Genomic DNA, 19,309 nt, shown 5'->3' on the forward strand with positions numbered 1-19,309 from the left:
GGAAATATACAGTTTTTGTAGCAAAAAAAGAATATCTAAATTTGGGCCTAGTTCTCCTTAAGGCAATTTAGGCTGTCCCACTTCATACTACAGATAGGGGACTTCAGGATTTCATATTCCTCTCTAAAATAAATATTGGCAAGTAAAAAGCCCTAGTAGGTTAGAATGAAGGTTACACTAGAAACCCTTGCCTGCATGAGTGGGAATCTTCTAATCATTACTATGCTAACACAAAACTCTGTCACCTGAGTCCTTACACACAGCAGTTTGAAATGATATTGTTGAGTTAAAGATTTCCATGTTCATTAGGAGCAAAGTTTGTTTTTCAGGCTCTCAAGGAGATGTCAACTTTTTATTGTTTTTCATTTTTAATAGCTCTGAAGTCCACCCATAGAATCTTATTAATGGGCTGATTAGAAATATAACCAATCAAGGGGATGGTTGCAAGGATTACTGTATCTTGTGTACATTTCAGCTCTTAAGAAACTGAGAACATGAACAGGAATTGTTCTTGAACTATTAGAGTCCACAGACAAAAAGAAAAACTAATTGGTACAAATGACCCAGGCCTTTCTGCTTTAAAGTAATTGGTGTTTTCATTCCATAGAATCCTTATTCCCAAATTATCATCTGGCACAGCTTTTGGTTTCCTTAGAAGCTCCATTCTAGCTGGGTCTGCCCCACTTCCTAATAACAGTATTTTATGCCTGCAGCTAAAAAGCAGATTGCCTAGTTGGGCTCCCTCATAGGATGGCTACTGAGCCAACTGCACAGCAGTAGAAACACTTAAGAGGGTTGTTCTTGGTTGCTCCTAGGAGAGTGCAACAACTCAGAAGTAATCCTTGGTTTGCTTGCACTAATTTTTATCAGCCTCCCCACATTGCATCAGGTGAGTAACGGCTTCTGGACTCTCCTGAAAGCTCTCCCATTGCCAAAAAGAAGTTTGTCAGCCAACTTGTGCAAAGTCAGTGCTCTAACACATTTCAGGAAAGGAAATCTCTGCAGCTGAAATGCCACTTTCCCAGCTGAGAAAGTCTCTCTCCAACACACACCCTCTTTTTTCCTCAGGCTGGCAATTTGTCTTCAGACAATGATTTCCACCACATGCCTCCTTTTCCCAGTGACGCACACCCTTTCCTCTAGCTAGTGCCATATAGCCTTGAGCCTGTGCATGTTTACTTGTGACAGGTAACCCTGTCTTCAGTTCAAACACCCTTACTCAGGCAAGGCAGTATGGAACTGTGGCAAGGGCCTTTTGTTTGCAGGTTTCCATCTAGCCTGGTCAGCATTATTTTCATCCTTTTTATCGCCCTTCTTAAAATCCACTTTCTTAGGTCTGCCAGATCTAAGAGGTCTGACTGATTTCAGCACAATGAAAAGGTAGGGGCGAGCTATAGACAAATCTAAAATTGACAAAATCATTTTTTTAATCGTAACGGAAGGTGTATGAACAACCACTTTAAACTTAATGTAAACTGCTTTAAACTTGATTGTAAAAAAATGATTTTTGTAACAGTGGTCAAAGTCTGGAATATCTTACCTGACTCCGTTGTCATAGCTAACTAACAGTTTTACGTAATTTCAACTTCTGCGGACCTCATCCCATATTCAAGAAGTTCTTGAGGGGAGGGCGTGTGTAAGCGCACTAACATGCCTAGCCTTGCTGTCACATTTTAGTTGTTTTTCATTTTGTTTGTTCACATTTGCAATTTTTGTTTGATGAATCAAATAAATTAAAATTTTTACCTGGCTGCCTCTCTCATGGGTATCTAGATTTTTTTGCAGCCCAGAAAGTGTGATGTTGAAACTTTTACTGAACCCTACAAGTTCCTGAGATGGCTGTGATCATTTGGGCTTAGGGAAAAGTGCTTTTAGTACATTCATAGATTTGCTTTTTTTTTAAGGTACAGGAGGTATGCTAAAAAACAAAGTCTAAAACCTGATTGCCATCTTTCACACATAGAAACACACTTCCGCTAAGCATATTGTCTAACCTCCATCCACTGGTTTCCCAAATTAAGCCACTCTTGGAAACAGGATTTCTTAAATGGATGTAAGAATTTGTTCATGTCAGCTCACATTCTTTATGCAATTCATTTTTGTTTATGCAATTCATTTTTCAAAGCCCTGTATAGTACTGGTCATTCAAAAACAACATCAAGCAGGTAGATCCCAAATCCATAACCGAAGTCAAGAAGGAGCAGCCCTGGAAATCCAGCAGGCTTTGCCAAATTAAAAGAGGACAAGAAGAAGCAAGGAACTCTTCCTTTCTAGTGGCAAAGTCAGGACAAGTTAACTTACATTTGAGCTATACTACCAGTGGCTCAGTGGGTGGCTCAGTGGGTTAGGACGCTGAGCTTGTCGATCAGAAGGTCAGCAGTTTGGCGGGTCGAATCCCGAGTGCCGCGTAACAGAGTGAGCGCCTGTTACTCGTCCCAGCTTCTGCTAACCTAGCAGTTCGAAAGCACGTAAAAATGCAAGTAGAAAAATAGGGACCACTACGGTGGGAAGGTAACAGCGTTCCATGCGCCTTTGGCGTCTAGTCATGCCGGCCACATGACCACGGAGACGTCTTCGCTGGCTCTTTGGCTTTGAAACGGAGATGAGCCCCTAGAGTTGGAAACGACTAGCATGCATGTGCGGGGGAACCTTTACCTTTACTCACCAGTATTTCAGACAGCTAGGGAAAGGCAACTTAACCCTAACCCTCCCTAGAGAAGAAAAAGTTAAATAAGAATGTAATTTTCCCACCTGGAAAATCAGGGTGTCAGAAAAATCCTAGTTGCTTTCCCTCATAGGCTACCTTTCTACATGCCAGGAACTATAATCAGATTAAATGACTGAGATATAAATGATCTCACAGTCTTCCTCTTTAGGTAGTGGTGTGTATCACTTTCTTCAAGATAAAACGGGGAGCCAGATGTGCTTTGGGGGGGAGAGGGGGCACATTACAGTATGCTTTCTGTCCTGAAGCCTAACTCTGGCAACTTTGCTATGACAGAGGCACTTTCCAACCACACGTGGCTCATTAACAATTTGAAGTTGCCCAGCATGAAGACTGAAACCCTGTAGATTTCTTTAGCAGTAAGTTGCACCCAAAACGCTACTTTTTACTGCCGAGTAAATACAGCCTCCCTCCAATTTCCACAGCCCAGACATTTCGGGGGTTCAGTCTTCTGCCTGCCTGCCTGCCAAAAAAGTCAGTTGCTAAAGTGGCTTTAATCAGGTTAGAAAAGCTACGGAACGTACTTGAGAATTAAAAAGCTGTTCTTTTATAACTCTCCCCGCCCCCCGCCCCCCCCGCCGCCGCCGCACCAACGCAGCCAGCATGTGCACTAAGTTATTCTTTCCACCTCTCGTGAACTTTGCGATCTGAGCCGTGGTAACTACGATTTTTTAATAACCCTCCCCCCCAAAAAACCCCACCCTGCTCACCAGCATTCATTTGGTCTTCCCAGGCTGTGAGAACTGGCTCCGCTTCTCGGAAAGATTAGGAAAGGGCGCTTTCTCTCTCTCTCTCTCTCTCTCTCTCTCTCTCTCTCTCTCTCTCTCTCGGAAAGATTAGGAAAGGGCTCTCTCTCTCTCTCTCTCTCTCTCTCTCTCTCTCTCTCTCTCTCTCTCTCTCTCTCCCCTTTTCCTTACAGGAAGAACAACACCACAAACACCCGTCTTGTCGTCCTTTTTAAAAAGGACGTATAAGTTTCTGTGCACTAGGAACGCGCTTTGTCAGATGCGCGACTGGGTAGATTGCGCGCGCGGGGACACATTCCTACGTGTACCCCCTTATTTATGAGGACCCAGATTGTTGGGGGCAATAAGCTGACTTTGTAATAATGCCGCTGGGGGGGGGAAGCCCTAATAAGCAGGCATATACATAGAACGAAGGCTATTGCTAAGCACATTGGTTTGTGCTTCTTAGATTGTAAGCCGCCCTGAGTCTTCGGAGAAGAGCGGGATATAAATGGGATTTTTTTTTAAAAAAGGGAAAGGTCGCAGTAAGATCCTACGCACAGCCTCTCTGCCAAGGGGACGGCGCTGGTGTCAAAGGAAGCCCTTTCCCCTTTCACACCTTCCAGTGCTTTCGGCCGTTCTTTCCTGAGAACGACAGACGGCACAAACCTCTGATGGGTTTATCATGATGATGATGATGATGATTTTTTTTTTCTTTTTTTAACAAGCGAGCGCCCGCTTGGCGCAAGGATGGGGATGCATCTTTTGAGCGCGACCGTCATCAGGCGGTCCAGCTCGCCTTCCCCGCTTGCTCGCCTTTGCTCTCACCTATTCCAAAATCTCCGCCTTCCCTGCCTTTCGCGCATCTCTGCCCTCTCCCTCCTCCCTTCTCTCCTCGGCGGCCATGGCTCCTCCTCTTTGTCACCCTTCCAAGGAAAAGGCCAAGCCTCCCCAGGGAGCCGAGGCGGCGCTGCCGCTTCCTCTCCACCCTCCTCCTTAATGCATATTAATGTTGACGCATGCGCCGCCTGCCCCTTCCCCTCCTTCTTGTGGCCATGGGCTAGCGCGAAAGAGGCATTCTGTTCAGTGGGGCTTGCGGGACGGGCGATCGGTTCCCTCCTTCTCCGGCTTTTTTTTTTTCTCCCCACTCACCTCTCTCCCCCCACCCCTCTTTTCTTACGCGCGTGTAATTTTTTCCCCCTCTTTTGCTGCTGCTGTTGTCGTCTTTGGGTGTCGTCTATGTGCGTGTCGCGGGGGGTGGGGAGGGGGGCTCGCCCGGGTTATTGTGTGGCCTCGATCGAGAGGTGGCAAGTGATCTGCAAAGAAAGAGAGGCGGAGAAGGAGGGGAGAAAGGGACCAGAATAACCATCGCTAGTTTATATATATATTTATATATATATATATATTTAAAAAAAACACAAGAAAGCAAAGGGGGGGGGGGTGAGGGAGGCCAAGGAGAATAAAAGGAGGCTGGGCTGCTTTGCATTGAAGATTGGGGCGCGATTGAAAAGCTTTTGAAAAGTGGTGTTGTCTTCCACCCGTGCGTACTTCGATTCGGGGAGTATATTAGAGCCGGACAGCGGCTGCCACAGCAGCGGCACCTTAGGAGCGTCTCTGAGCGAAGGGGACTCTGCAGGAAAGGAGGCATGCTTTTATCAAAGAGACCGCAGCTCACCGAGTTTTCCCTAAGTCTTTTTCTTGCGCTGTTATGCTTGCGAGTAAAGGTACGTTGCACACCTACTCTTCCCGCTGTAGATTAGAGTTTGCTTTTTTTTGAAGAAGAAAAAGAAAAAAAAGAATTAACTTTCAAAACAAACGCATCGCGGTTCTCTTTTCTTCCGCGATATAGTTAGCCGACTTAATTTTGTACAACGAAAACGGAGCAAACGGGAGCGGGGAGAAAAGGAGGTTCTTTAGGACTCCGATGAACCTCGTGCTTTACAAACCCCAGGTTTTTTTTCCCGTTTTCATGTAAAAACGCTTTAATTCAACATATCTACCCATTTTCGAACCGCCGGAGATAATTTCTAAAGAAACTGCCCCGCCCTCTTCGCAGATTTATCTAATTACACCAAACTTTCCAAAGATTGCTCCATTTCACTTTTTCCTACAGGAGTTCTGCTTTTTTTTTTAAAGAGCTGATTGCAAAGTGACTTACAATCGTACGGCTGTAGTGGCTAGATTAGAACTGTAGGTTTGCCCTGTGTACTGATTGCTATTACTGACTCAAAGAGATGGGTTTTTAAAAAATATTATTCCTTCCAGATACCACAGCATGACACCCCTTTCCAACTCTGATTTTTTTAGAATTTCCTTTCTTGCTTCTTTTTTTTTTTGGGGGGGGGAGGGTTTGAGAAGGAAGAAATGCATTTGTGACTTTAGTGTTCATAGCTTATTTGGTACTTTAGAGGAAGAATAGAAGAAATCTTATCTTCTCATTTGTGGTGTTGTTTCCTTAACTGATCTGTTCCTTTTTTTACAACCTGTGTGCTAAAACTCTGTGCCTCTCCCTTTTGTGGGGAGGGTCTTTCGTAACAGGTGGCTCTAACATCAGGCCAGTTCGAGTTTGAGATCATATCCATGCAAAATATAAACGGCGAATTGCAAAATGGAAATTGTTGTGATGGGACCCGAAACCCAATTGATAAAAAATGCACCAGAGATGAATGTGATACCTATTTCAAAGTTTGCCTGAAGGAGTATCAGTCCCGCGTTTCTGCTGAGGGCGCTTGCAGTTTTGGATTTGGATCTACCCCCGTCGTCGGTGGGAATACCTTTAATTTAAGATACAGCCGGAATAAGGAAAAGAATCGGATTGTCCTCCCTTTCAGTTTTGCCTGGCCGGTGAGTGAAGCACTTAAGGCATCCTGCCACATTTTGTGTGTGTGTGTGTGTGTGTGTACACGCGTACGAAAGTGCTGGCTGCATTCAGTATTCTTGGTGGAGTTCTTGGCTTCCCTTTCTCTTTTCTGTCCAGCCAAAGAACAAGGATTTGGCAAGCATGCACAGACCTTCCTAGGCTAGAGACCTCTACTGCTTGGTCCGATTTAGTTTAAGAGAAATAGGAGGTTCAGGTAGCTTGTATCACCTGAAGTATAAATGTACTCTCTGTGCATTTGCTCTACGCTCTTCGAAAGTATGTGTGAGTTTCCTTGAGAATTACAAAGGTCACAAGTTCATGTTACCGATTTTATTTTTCTTCCCAATTAGTTATTGTGCCCAGAAAGAAAGGGAGGGGCAATGCCTCTCCTGGTCCCTGGGTGAAATGTAGCTTGCCAGAAAAGGGCATGCTTGGGGAGTCCACCCTAAAGGCTTCTCTGTATTCTCCATGGTACACGTTGAAGCTGTTTGCAGTACCATCTTCTCAAAGAATCTTGAATGCTTATAAAGCAGAATGAAAGCCAGAGACCCACCTTGCAACCTTCTGATCTCCCCTTGCAAGCCACCATTGCTTCTGGCCAGGCAAAAATATCTCTCTCCTGGAATCATGGGTTCTTTCGGGTTAAGTGGGATGGATAGCTATTCTAAAACACAAGGATTTACATTGGGGAAGGTTTGAACTTGTAACTTTTGGAGCAGACCCAAGAGTAATATTGGCTGTAAATAATCCAGTCCTTAAATAAGTGATGAATCCATCTGTACCTTATGCATATTACTTGTTCTTGATGAAGCTTCTTTGCAGTTGAGGTTGTTGATTTATTTCAGACTATGCTATCTTTGCTCAGGGCCAAAGCTGAACAGTATTTTAAAATAAACAAAAACAGCAACAACTTTGGCCAAACATGTGAGTTCCATCTAACATCCTTCTTGAAGATGCTGAACAGTTGTATGTTGCGAGTGGTTTCATGGAGTATTTCCTGGTTACTTTGAAATCCTGAAGAGAATCTGTCTCTCCTTGAAGAGGGTTCTCCCCCCCCCCCCCATTGGTTCTTTGGAAGAGATGCAACTCTGAGGTCTCAGACACAAGATTGTGTTTTCTTATTGGCTCAGATTACTAAATTGGAGGCTGTGGAAGAATCAATGGGAGGGATGCCCAAGCCACCGCCTCTTCTCTAGTAGTTAGGAGCAGAATTTGCCAAATGCTGTTGTACTGCCTCCTGTCTGCCTATGTGGTAAAAAACCTTCAGCTCACTCATTTTTCTCAGCATTTGCCCCCTCCCAACTTTTTTTCTTTGTTTTTTTTGGGTGTGGGTGGGAAGGAAGGGATTGAAACCAAATGCATGTATTTAAAAAGATGTGACTAAGTAGAAAAATGTCCTCTATTCAGGGCTGTAATAAGCCTTGTGGTTGAATTTTACTGGGAATAAGATAAAGCCATGACAACCATGCCATCAAAGGGGTACATTTTTTAAAGGGTGGTGTTTGACAGTGGTCAGGGATTGCCACATTTTTATTAAAAATTCAGACTCTTTTCTCTTTAAAGTGTGGGAGGTCTGTTGTGGATGCCTTGTTAGGAAACCTGTCTCAGGTGTCATAAAACAAATTGTTTCTGCCTCATTACCAAACAGTGACTTGCACTTTTGCAAAAGGGAGCAAGGATTGAAAATGGTTGTTCTAGGAAATTTGGTAGAATACAGCCCCACATATAACTTACAGCACAATCACTGTCTATATTTGGAACCAGGTCTGACTGAGGTCAGTGGAGCTTACTTCCAGATATATCACTATAAAAATTGAACCTTTGATCTGGAAAGAAAGTGGAGATTATTTAAAAGTAAAATGCACTTCTCTGCCTCTCTTTATGTTCCAGCATGGCCATGTGCTTTTCTTCCTAACTCATTCAGAAACACCAGCCTACCTTTTGTAGGAAGCATTTTGAATTAGGCACGACTTAATCTTATAGTAAGCTCTTTGTCTCACCAGGTTCCTTACTAGGTCTGTTTCTAAAAGCACTAGCTGTTTATTTTTTTGTTTTGCCAGATAAAGCATTTCTTACCTAAGCATTATGATGGATAGTATATGCAGATGAAAAGACACACCAAAACGTTTCTGAATTAGAAATGTGATTTAGATGAAAGCTAGTTCCTACAGCATGGGCAGAGGTGGTGGTTTCCTCTAGTGCTCCTGAGGCGTGGTGCTTTTTCCCTCCCTTTCATCCATCTAGCTGGGTGTGTTTTGTTTTCCTATCACAGCTCTCACTTTTGTTGTTACCTGTCTTCTGCAGGCGTGCTTCAGGCCTCATGCTACCTCTTGTTCACTAAGTGTTAGGCATGGCCAAGTCATCTGCAGGCATGTTTTGGGATATTGAGCTACAAAGGCAATGCAGGGCCTAACTTGCACAACTCTAAACTTGTTAACCAAGGAAGTTGTTCTTGAGACTTGGGTTAGGTGTTTACTCTGTTACTCATAGAACAGTTATTGCCAACTTTTTGATGATGCGTGGGGTAAACTTCCTAGCCTGTAACAAACTGGGCGGCTTTTGGAAAGTTGGTGGAAGCCAATGCTTCACTTGGATTTTTCCCCTATTTCAACAGTAGGAGACATATAAGTATGACTTGCTATTGCTTTAAGTAATGTTGCGGGAAGCCTCTCTAGCTTGTTTTTAACAAAATCTTGCATCTTTCTATTTACTAAAAAATGTTTCTCCCTGTGGTTTTTTCGGAAACTACACTTGCTGCAATAATATTGTGTGACACAGCAATATGTCTACCACTTTCCCCCCCCCCTCCCCAGTAAGCTACACAGAATAGAATCCTTGTTTTCTTTGAGTGAATCAAAACAGTTCATTTTAAAGGGAGATCAGGAAGTAGGTCTGAAATTTGGTTGTTAAAACTTCCCATTGCCTGGTCTGGATTTTGATGTAAACTGGATGAGTAATGATTGTGGGGACAGAGGGCTGTAAATTTCCTTTTAAGAGATTGGAGATTTGAATTAGTTGCTAGGAAACAGGACAGCAAATCAGCAGGAAGGAAATAAAGGGAGCCATCCAGAGTACCACACCTGCAATCATGGCTAAAATTAAGCTTGGAAAAAAATGGAAGTGTTAACCAACACTTCAGCCAAGGAGCAGTGTCTGTAATGATAAAATCTCACAAGGATGCTTAGTCTCTAAAGAGACCCTATTCTTAGTTCTTATTCCGTAGAATGCACTTGTTTAAAAACCTCCATCCAATGCATAAGTAGATTTATCTACTCCAGTATTTGAACTGCATTGATCCATTGAACAAGCAGCCATTATTTATTAAATGAGGTGGAGCATTAAAAGTTGGTGTTTTGTTACAAGGAAGGTCCCCATTTCTCTCTGTGTCCCAGGAGTTTTGGGGCTTCTCTAAAATATATTCCTCAGAGCTTGAAACGGTCCCTTTTTATCCCTGATGAATTTGCTGGTGTATAAAGTGTGTCAGCCTGCTGGATTTGGAAGGAGGTGCTAAAGTACTTTGACTGGTCACTGAAAAAGTTTAAGATAGAAGTTTTAAAATGTCTGATGCTTGCACGAACTTTTGGCTTGGAAAAACCTTGGAAGCAAGCCAGCGTGATCATTTCCAAAGATTCTTAAAAGTAACTTGCAAGTGGTAAGATTCCTTCAGCATCTGTTGTTGAGGGAAACTATCATTTTGCTGAGTTATGCTAGGCTTTTATTTGTAGTCAGTCCTCCTAAAGGCCTTTTGTCTAGTCTATCAAAAGGGCCTCTGACCTAAGGAGGAAAGAAAAAGAAAAGCTATCAGATTATCTTGAGCTTGTGAATGCTTTCCCATTCAGACTTTGCAAGACCAGTCACTCCACTTAAAGTAACTTTCTGAAAGTGAAATTTGCAGCACCAAGCGTAGAATTAAGCAATGTTGAGCAAACCTACATTCACTAAAAGCACTGGGTACATCGTGGGAAAGACTGTGAAAATACTTGTTATTTTTAATGAGAGGCTACAGTGGAGCAGGTAATTGTTTGCATGGAGTTGGTTACTTTTCAAACACTTCATCCGTGTTGGATTGCAGCTCGTTGGGCGAGGTTGGTAACCCACAATGTGTAATGCTTTATAATCTGATTGAAAAATTTTTTTACACCCTTTGCCCATGAGTTTAACTTGGAATGTATGGATTTTTAAAACAAGAACTGATTTGTTCATTCCCAGATCCTCATGCAGCAAAAACAAAGGCCCACTGTAGGTAAATACATATACAGTTTTAAAGAGAACCCAATTCTGTAGAAGATTGGACTGTTTCTTGATTTTCCCCTGAGTACATTCTTCAAAAATCAATGTAGGTTAAGCGTTTATGTACACTAGCAAATAAATGCTTTGGGTCACTTCTGATCAAGCTGACAGTCCATCAGCTTTTGCTCTTGGATAAGAACATGAGCAACCTCTGCTGTTAGAAAGAACACAGCGGGGTTTTTTGTTTTGTTTTAAAGTACAATATTCCACCAGTGATATTATGCTCATCATGCTGAGGTTAGAGAACTTAGACTGAGTAGTTAAGTGCCTTATTGCAATAGGAGATTGTATTGGAAATGAACTGGGTGGAATGAGAAAGTGCCAAAAGAAAGCTAAAGTAAGATGTACTGGAGAAATTGAATCGTGCCATGCAAATGGTCCAACATGTTATGAAATGGATAGATTAGCCTAAGTAAATGCCCCAATATTTTGCATGGTTTTCTTATGGAGAACACTACCGCTTCTCTCTGTTTGAGGCTTACTGTGTGCAACTCTTTAAGTTTTTGCTTGGCTGACTGCTAGGTATTCTGCCTATTAACCTTGTCACCCTGTCCTAACTAGGGCATTTGAATAATCAAAGCAGTGCTTTAAGCAGGTAGTGAAGCTAAACGCTGAGAATAGCAGATAACCTCAGTGGTGAAGTTTAAACTAGCGGCTGGCAGCCCAGCATGCTTAGGAGAAGGTAGATGCAAACAGATATAAAGTTATCAGTTACCTTTTTAAAAAAAAATCTCAGCCCCACCCCCTGGCCAGCAGATGAAATCTTTTTCGGAGAATATCTGGTTAAAGAGAAGGTATCAAAATTATATGTTCTCCCCCCCCACCTTTTAATTCCCCTCCTTTTAAAACATCATTTTAGTCTTTGGAATATTGTACCCTGACCACCCAGACAGCACTGGTGGCTAATATTAAGCAGTGACAATAGCGTGGCCATGCTGACTGCAGAGAGGATTATTGAATATAATGGGGCCAGTCCAAAAATAATGCTAATACAGGGCAAGCAACAGGAAGCAACAGTAGACTCAGCATAGTTTGGCTCCCAGACAAACTGTGGACTAGCTTTACACAATGGCAAGTTCAGCACATCCCTAATAATAGTGATTATTATTCCATCAGCCTTGCCAGAGCCCTGATTGACTTGGTTCATTACAGGCAGAGCACGCACATTCAGAAGTCACTCTGTCTTCCATTTCAGAGAGAGAGGGAGGGAGGAAGAAAGAGGTGTTGTATTTGGGGGCACTTAGCAGTGGGACAAATCTTTGCTCCTTCTGCAAAGTGTGTGTGTGTGGGGGGAGAGACGCAAAGCTGACTCTGAATTAAAGGAACAACTCAGTATGGTCCACATCCAATAAGATATTTTTCCCCAAAAAACTGCCATCAGCTTGCCCGGGCCTAGAGCTGTCTTGCTACGCGGGCTATCAGATTTCCAGGCTTTTGTTTTTCTATTATTTTGTTGATCCTGAACTAAAAATCACACCAATGTTCAGATGTGTGTTTCTTTCTGTTCTAAAGATCCTAGAAAGATGACTGATTTGCATTAAAATATATAACTGAAATTAAAATCGAGGGTTGTTGGGGGTTTTTTTTGAACAACAAAGCCAATAGTTGTAAGGAAATCAAGTGAAATCTCGCAAATCTACTTCAATTTGAGACCTGATGGATGTGCTTGCTCGGTTATTCTGGGAACAGAAAGTTGAGCTAGAGACGTTATCTGTTGGCCATGTGTGGTCCTTAGCCACAAAAAATGCCAATGTAGTTCCCTCCTTCCTTGCCAGACAGCTGATCAAGCTGATTAGCTGGTTGGCGATAAATACTCATTTTCCACAGCTGGTGGAAACACTTTGAATATTTTGAAAGCTATCTGGATGAAAGGGAGTGTGTTGAGTGGCAGAAAAAGGAAGATGTCCATATTCTCATATGTTTTGAAGAAGTGGACCTGTGTAGTCTTCAGGGCCATAAAGGTTCATAAAGGTTCCCTTTTCTCTAAATGATATTGGCCAAAAATCTCTCAAGCCATCTAATTCAGTTCTGCAACCAGATGGTTCTTTCCTTCACTCATAAACCACTCAGCCTTTTTACAGCCTTGCAGGTACTAGAGGAGCATCTTCCACTTTTTTTTTAATAACTCAAATAATTACCAAAGGAGCACTGATGGGGGCAGAAGAAGGGACTCCTCCAGTTGTTTTGTCTTCCCTGAATGTGGAAAGGAGTCCTCTGAGCAGATACCCCAAAAACAAAATAAGCCATTCTGCCTCTCTGAGCTTTTGCTTGGTTCTGAGTAACCACATGGACTGACCTGGTTTCTTGCATCTGGCCAGATGTATGTGGAAATTAATTGCCAATTAATCTGGATTTTGCACCTAATATGGGTGGTGATTTATTTATTTTTTACTTTACCCTTATCAGCAGTGAATCTTTCAAGAGGCATGGAAGGAAATTAATTTGGAATGATGGCGTCACTTCCATTTTGGGGCTTTCTTCCATCAGGAAGCCTTGGCACAGGAGAAAATTTCTTCTTTGTCTCTTAGATGCCGTCAGGCATGTTAGCATTTCTCCTTTCCCATTTTGCATCTGTAATAAGAGAGAGATGTTTGTAAGGTCTTGCTCTTTCTTTCAAGGCTTGGGGAGTTGGGATTAGCATAGCTGACCATGCACACTGTTTGGCCCAGCCCAGTAGACTTCTGGCTAAAAAGGCATGAGAACTGCTAATTTAGAACAAGAAAAATAATCCCATCACACTTTTCTGTTCAAGGGAATTAAATGGGTTTTTAGTAACTTAGCTGCCTATTGTTAGATCCCAACCTTCTCCAATTGCCTTTGGAAAGTAGCAGAAGGAGGTTGAAGACAACAACACTAAGAGAGAAGGTGTAAACTAAGTATAAAAGGAAAGCATTCTTACCTATTGGCTAAGATTGAGAAAAGGTAAAGCTTCTCAAGGATTATATTTAAGTATATTTTTTTTGGGGGGGGGAAACCCCACATTGCAGTGTCAGGTCTTGACAACCCAAGTGGTATGATTTATTGCATAAAATGTTTTCATCCCATTTTTCCACTTAAAAGGCACTCCAAGTGTGAGGAGGCATAAATCTTTGAGCTAGAATATCAAGATTGGCTTCACATTTTTGCTGCATCAACTAGCCAGACGTGAACCTGGGACCTTCAGATAAAATCTCTCTTACAAAGTACAGTAAGGCATTCTGGTTCTTTTTTGGGGGAAAGCGAATCAAGGGTGAGGTGCGTGGGAATTAGAACCACTGCTGGCAGGAGTCATACTTAGATCCCTGCTTTTCCCATGCTTGTGGAATGTAGCCGGGGCCACAAAGGCATATACCAAATTTAGACATTGGAGGGGGGGGGAATGTAATTTCTCTAAGATGAGTTGGCTTAAGAGGCAGTTGGGTTTCGCATTATAAAAGCTGTAGGAAGGAGAGAGCATTGGAGAAGTTTCCTGCGAACATCCTAAAACACACTGGTTTGCTCAGGCATTCCTGTGCCTTTTAATTATTTCTGGTGATATCATGACTACATGATTATATCATGACTACAACTCCCCCCCCTTTCCAAGTGGGACAAAACGATTTTCTTTGGGGAAAGAGAGAATAAATGGCACCTGTTTCAGGAGGTTTTTCTGAATTGCAGTCTTTTTTTAAAGAAAAAAAATCCCTCCTCTTTTATCCATTGATGTAAGCTTTTCTCACCCCAGGGAATCCGATTGTATTCTTGAGGTTATATACTTGGGTTAGGAGTGTGTAGTTAACTAAGGAAGGAAGAGGTAGGGGTCAGTTTTATGGCCGTGGGAACCTAACAAGTATGCATTTTCATTGGATGCCAGCACATAAAAGGCCTGCCCCAGTTTAAACAAATATCAAAACTCTTGTCACTCAAACTGTGATATGCTGTGGCAGCCCAGGAAGATTTGTAAACCAGAAGTAGGTAATGGGCATGTTCTAGAAATTTTGGGCTACAAATTCTGAGAAGTAACCTTACACATTTACGCTGATCCAGAATCACAGCCCAGGGCAGCTGGTGGCTGTTTTCGGAAGCTAAACAGCGTCAGTACTGGTGAACACTGGATAGAAAACTTCTAGGAAATCTCCAGGCTGTAAACTAGACTAAGAATTTTTTTTAAAAAAAATGGAAGAAGGCAGTGGCAAATCATTTAATCTCTACGATTGTGTTCATAATGTCACTTGGAGCCTCTTTGTAGCAATATTGTTTGCTCTCAGGAGCTGAGAGCGGGCTTTTTAAGGTAATGACCAGGATTGCAAGTCTCCTCTGTCAGTACATCCCAACTAGAGATAGCCTTGGACAGCAGTCTTGATTGCTGAAAGAATATCTGTGTGGAAGGGGCTGCATTGGGATGGTGGGCAAACTGTGTAGAGGGGACAAAATAGTGTTTGCGCAGGAAGAGCAAAGTCAGCAAAGAGAACCAAGAAAGGGCTAGATACCTGGCCTTTACAGATATTAAGTTTTACTTCTTATTATCAGCAGAAATGTGATCAATGGTAAGCTTGTGTCTGGGATGTGGATGTGGGCATGCTTGATAATAGGCTGTCCCAATATATTCTAGACCAGAGGTCCCCAACCTTTTGGGCACCAGGGACCAGTTCCAGGTTTTTCCGGGGAGTGGGGAGTGCGTGGTTTTGTGTGCTACCTGCACCCCACAGATGGGGCTTTGCTTGTTTATGCGGACCGTTTGCTGGCATGCCGCGGCCTGGTAGCGGTCCACAGACCGGGGGTTGGGGACCCCTGTTCTAGACCTCAAGGAAAACAATGAATTTAGAGAAGGAGACTTTCCCTTGCCTTATCTCTGACATTTATAGCAGGGGTCCCCGACCACCGGTCCGTGGACCAGTACCAGGCCGTGGCATGCCAGCAAACGGTCCGCACCAACAAGCAAAGCCCCATCCACGAGATGCAGGCAACGCACAAAACCACGCTCCGTGGAAAAACCTCTTTCCACCAAATCGGTCCCTGGTGCCCAAAAGGTTGGGGACCTCTGATTTATAGGATGGTTACTGGTGGGGCAATTTAATCATCACATCATCCTCTCCTGGTAAGGCTGAAATAGTAGTGGCTAGACACAGTGTGACTCCCTGATGAGAGCTGGCCAATTCCTTTCTTTCTGAAGGTTCATATTACATGCCTTGGGGGCTTGCTTTGTGTTTTTGATTCTGAATAAGCCATAGAGGGGTTTTTCCTGTCATTCCCAAGCCTAAACTTCAGGCCTATATGGTTTTCTTTTCCTGTAATTGTATGGAGGCCTCTTTGTCTCTGGCTGGCCAAGGATAGAGTTGCACTAGGGAACTGGATGTGACTTTCTCTTGTAGCTGCCTTCCTACTTGTTGCCTAGTACCTTGACTTGATGGGATAAGGTTCAAGATGTGGAATTCCTTGTGTCTGACTTGTATTTGTATTTATTCAAAGATGTGCAAAGGTCAGACGTGGCATGGGAAAAATTAAGCCTCTGTGCTGTATGCCTGCATTCCTTGGCTATCTTAATAGTTCATCTATAGAGTGGGGATTGATGCACACCTCTTAACTCTCTAATGTCTTGGTGGCGCAGGACTTTTAAAGCAGAAATCTCCAGTTGGGTACTACTGGAGATTTCCCTGCCCCTGACAACTGAAATGGATCAGGCCGAACAAACATGGGACATGGGAGTCAGGCTTCTGTGTTAATTGTAAAAAATTGTGCAAAAATGAAGACCTTTCACTAGGCCAGGTAAAACTAGGCCAGGTGAAGAAGAGGGAGTCAAGCTATTCTCCAAAGCACCTGAAAGCAGGACAAGAAGCAACGGATGGAAACTAGTCAAGGAGAGAAGCAACCTAGAACTAAGGAGAAACTTCCTGACAGTTAGAACAATTAATCAGTGGAACCACCTGCCTCCAGAAGTGGTGAATGCTCCAACACTGGAGGTTTTTAAGAAGAGACTGGACAGCCATTTGCCTGAAATGGTATAAGGTTTCCTGCCTTAGCAGGGGGTTGGACTAGATGACCTCCAAGATCCCTTCCAACATTATTATTATTATTATTATTATTCCCCACCCCCATGCATTTGCCAACTACATGCAATAAATGGCCATTCTAAAACTTTTGCATTTGGGCTGCAAGTTAAAGATCGTTTGCCTGATAGAAATGCAAAGGGGCCACTATCATTCCAGATTAAACAAAAATCAAGGGATAAAACAATACGAAGAAAGTGACTCTTGAATTGAGCATGCAAGCAAATTAAGACTTGCTACAGCGGCATTAAAATGTGGTATGGTGGTTAGTATAACAACAGTAGTAGCCCTTGTAGCAATACACTCCCGGAGTGAAACATGCTGGCCAACAATGCTAAAAGGAGCAGGAACTGTTTGAGGAGGGTATCTTCTGAAATGATTGTGCAACCCAGCATGAAAACATCCTCTTAACTGGAGGTAGCATGAGAGGCCATAATTGGCTCTTTGTTTTTTTTTGTTTTTTTGTATGTGTGGTATGCTTCCAGCTTGCTCTAACATGTTGTGCCTCTCTGCACTGATAGAGCCTGAATGTTGCTGCAATTAATCCAAGGAAGAAGGTTACCTTGACAGGTAAAACTGCTTGCCCATGAAGTTTAATGTATATTTACATTGTGATCTTGGCATCTTGGATTTCCGATATCTATGGGTGGGGGGGGGGGTGTAGAGAAGGAATTATATGAATAAGGTACTTCAGTCTTTTTTCTTCTTTTTTTTTAAGATTGTCCGTGCTTAGTTGTGACTCAGGAAAAAGCCTGTAATAGAGTGATAATGAAATATGAGTGCTGTAAAAGAAAAAAAAGAAATCAGCCATTCATTGCAAGATGGGGCACAAGTCTCTGCTTGCCCAACTTTGCATGCTTTGGGAAGCATTTTCCCACAGTTATCAGTGAACGAAATGGAATCCTTGTCTGCTTTCAATATGAAGCATATTTAGGCTGCAGTCCAAGACTGTACCTTTAAAAAAAAAAGAAAAGAAAAACTAACCTTTTTCTCTTGTTCAGTTACTGAATGCAAAGCAAAGTCGAGAGCAATTAGTTTGCGTTGTGTTTAGAAAAAGTCAGCTTTGTGTATATATAACAGTGGTTGTTTTATCTCAAAGAAGCTATTTGTTTCAGGTAGTTTTTAATTCCTTCCCACTGGTCCTTTAAGTGGATTGCTAGCAAATGCAGAGCAGTTAATAAACATAAGGCAAATTTAAGCCTTAGGAGTTACAACTGTTCTTTTTGGTTGCCCAAAAATCTTTTGACTTCTCTCTCCTGTGTTTCTCAAAAGTATGGTGATCTAATAATTGCACCTGGTCTCTTTAATATTTGGCAGACTCTTGATCTGTTGGCCGAGTTATGTGAGAAATAAAGCCTTTTTTTCTTTGTGTGTAAAGACCACGTTTGTATTATTTGTTGTAAATGCAAAAACTTTTAAGCACTAAAATGATTCCTAAGTTTTTGATTGAAAAGTTTGTTGTGGCCAATAAGGGTAGAAGAATTTTAAATCCATCCAGAACTTTCAACATGGAGATAATACCGTATTTTCCGGCATATAAGACGACTTTTTAACCCATGAAAATCATCTCAAAAGTTGGGGGGTCGTCTTATACGCCCAGTCATCTTATACGCCGGAAAATACGGTACTCAAAGAAATGTTCTGGAAAATGTGAAAGTTTGCTCACTCTTCCATGTTATTTGGATTGGTTTTCATTTAAATGTGTTAGCTATCTCTGAGATTCGGATGTCATTTTTAATAAAGACGTTTTAAAAAGTTTCTACGGCTTGGAATAATACCTCCCAGCCAACTGTGCCACTTGCAATAATTTGGGGTGTCCTGGCATTTTACAGTTTGGCAAAGGTAATAAGCAATGTTCAGCTTTCATAGGAAGTACTTGTTGTAACCTTCATTTCATAAGTTATACCAGTTATAATGTTCGTCTTAGGCAATATAATCTTACTAGACATTTTACTGCCCAACTCCTACAGTCCAACTTATCTAAGCATTCTGACTCAAACACCATTCATTCTTTGCGGAGTTCTGAGAGAGCCAGTTTGGTATAATGGTTAAAGTGCTGGCCTAGAAACCAGGAGTCTATGAGTTCTACTGTAGTCCCACTTCAGGCGTGAAAGACAGCTAGGTGACTTTGGACAGTCACTCTCTCTCAGCCCAACCCATCTCTCAGAATTGTTGAGCAGAAAGGAGCATTATTACATATGCTTGCTGCTTTGAGGTACCTATAAAGTAGTAAAGTAGTAAATTGCGTGTAGAATGGACAAAAGAAGATGGCGCCTACTGCCCTCTAATTGATTTGGGTTACAGGTCCTACAACCAACAGGGAGGTCAAAGTTCAAAACCTGAGGAAGCACCAGATTATATCCCTTGAGTTTTTAAATTTCTGTTTCGATTCAAGGTTAAAGAGAAGGTGGCTTAGTTAGAGTAGCTGGCATCCTTCCAGCCTAAATCTGTTTGTCTTGTATACTGCAATGACTCCTGGCATTTAGATCTCACAGGGCAGCTTAATGGGTTTATAAGCGTGCAGTTGCCACTAGTTCTCCCATTTTTAAAGTTTCATCCAGGTAGGTTTTGAACAAGGAGAGAATACCCTTCTATTCCTTTCCCCACCCCTTTCATGGCTGTTTTATACATTTCTCCCTCTCTTTCCCCTTCCCCCTCCCTTTTCAAATTCATCTGCTCTTTCCTTTCTTTCGTTACCTGATCC

The 19,309-nt window shown here is 42.4% G+C and overlaps 1 protein-coding gene across 1 annotated transcript in view; it reads left to right on the forward strand.

The window, feature by feature from the left end:
* The first annotated feature begins 4,900 nt into the window (after window positions 1–4,900).
* JAG1 (jagged canonical Notch ligand 1) overlaps window positions 4,901–19,309 on the forward strand; it is a 63,984-nt gene continuing 49,575 nt past the window's right edge. The window contains exons 1-2 of the mRNA XM_081313428.1: window positions 4,901–5,174; window positions 5,989–6,294. Of these exons, the coding sequence (XP_081169554.1) occupies window positions 5,097–5,174; window positions 5,989–6,294 (384 nt within the window). The 5' untranslated portion in view covers window positions 4,901–5,096. The remainder of the gene's footprint in view (window positions 5,175–5,988; window positions 6,295–19,309) is intronic.

The sequence above is a fragment of the Vipera berus genome (assembly GCF_964194415.1).
Source record: "Vipera berus genome assembly, chromosome: 1".
Classification (NCBI taxonomy): domain Eukaryota; kingdom Metazoa; phylum Chordata; class Lepidosauria; order Squamata; family Viperidae; genus Vipera; species Vipera berus.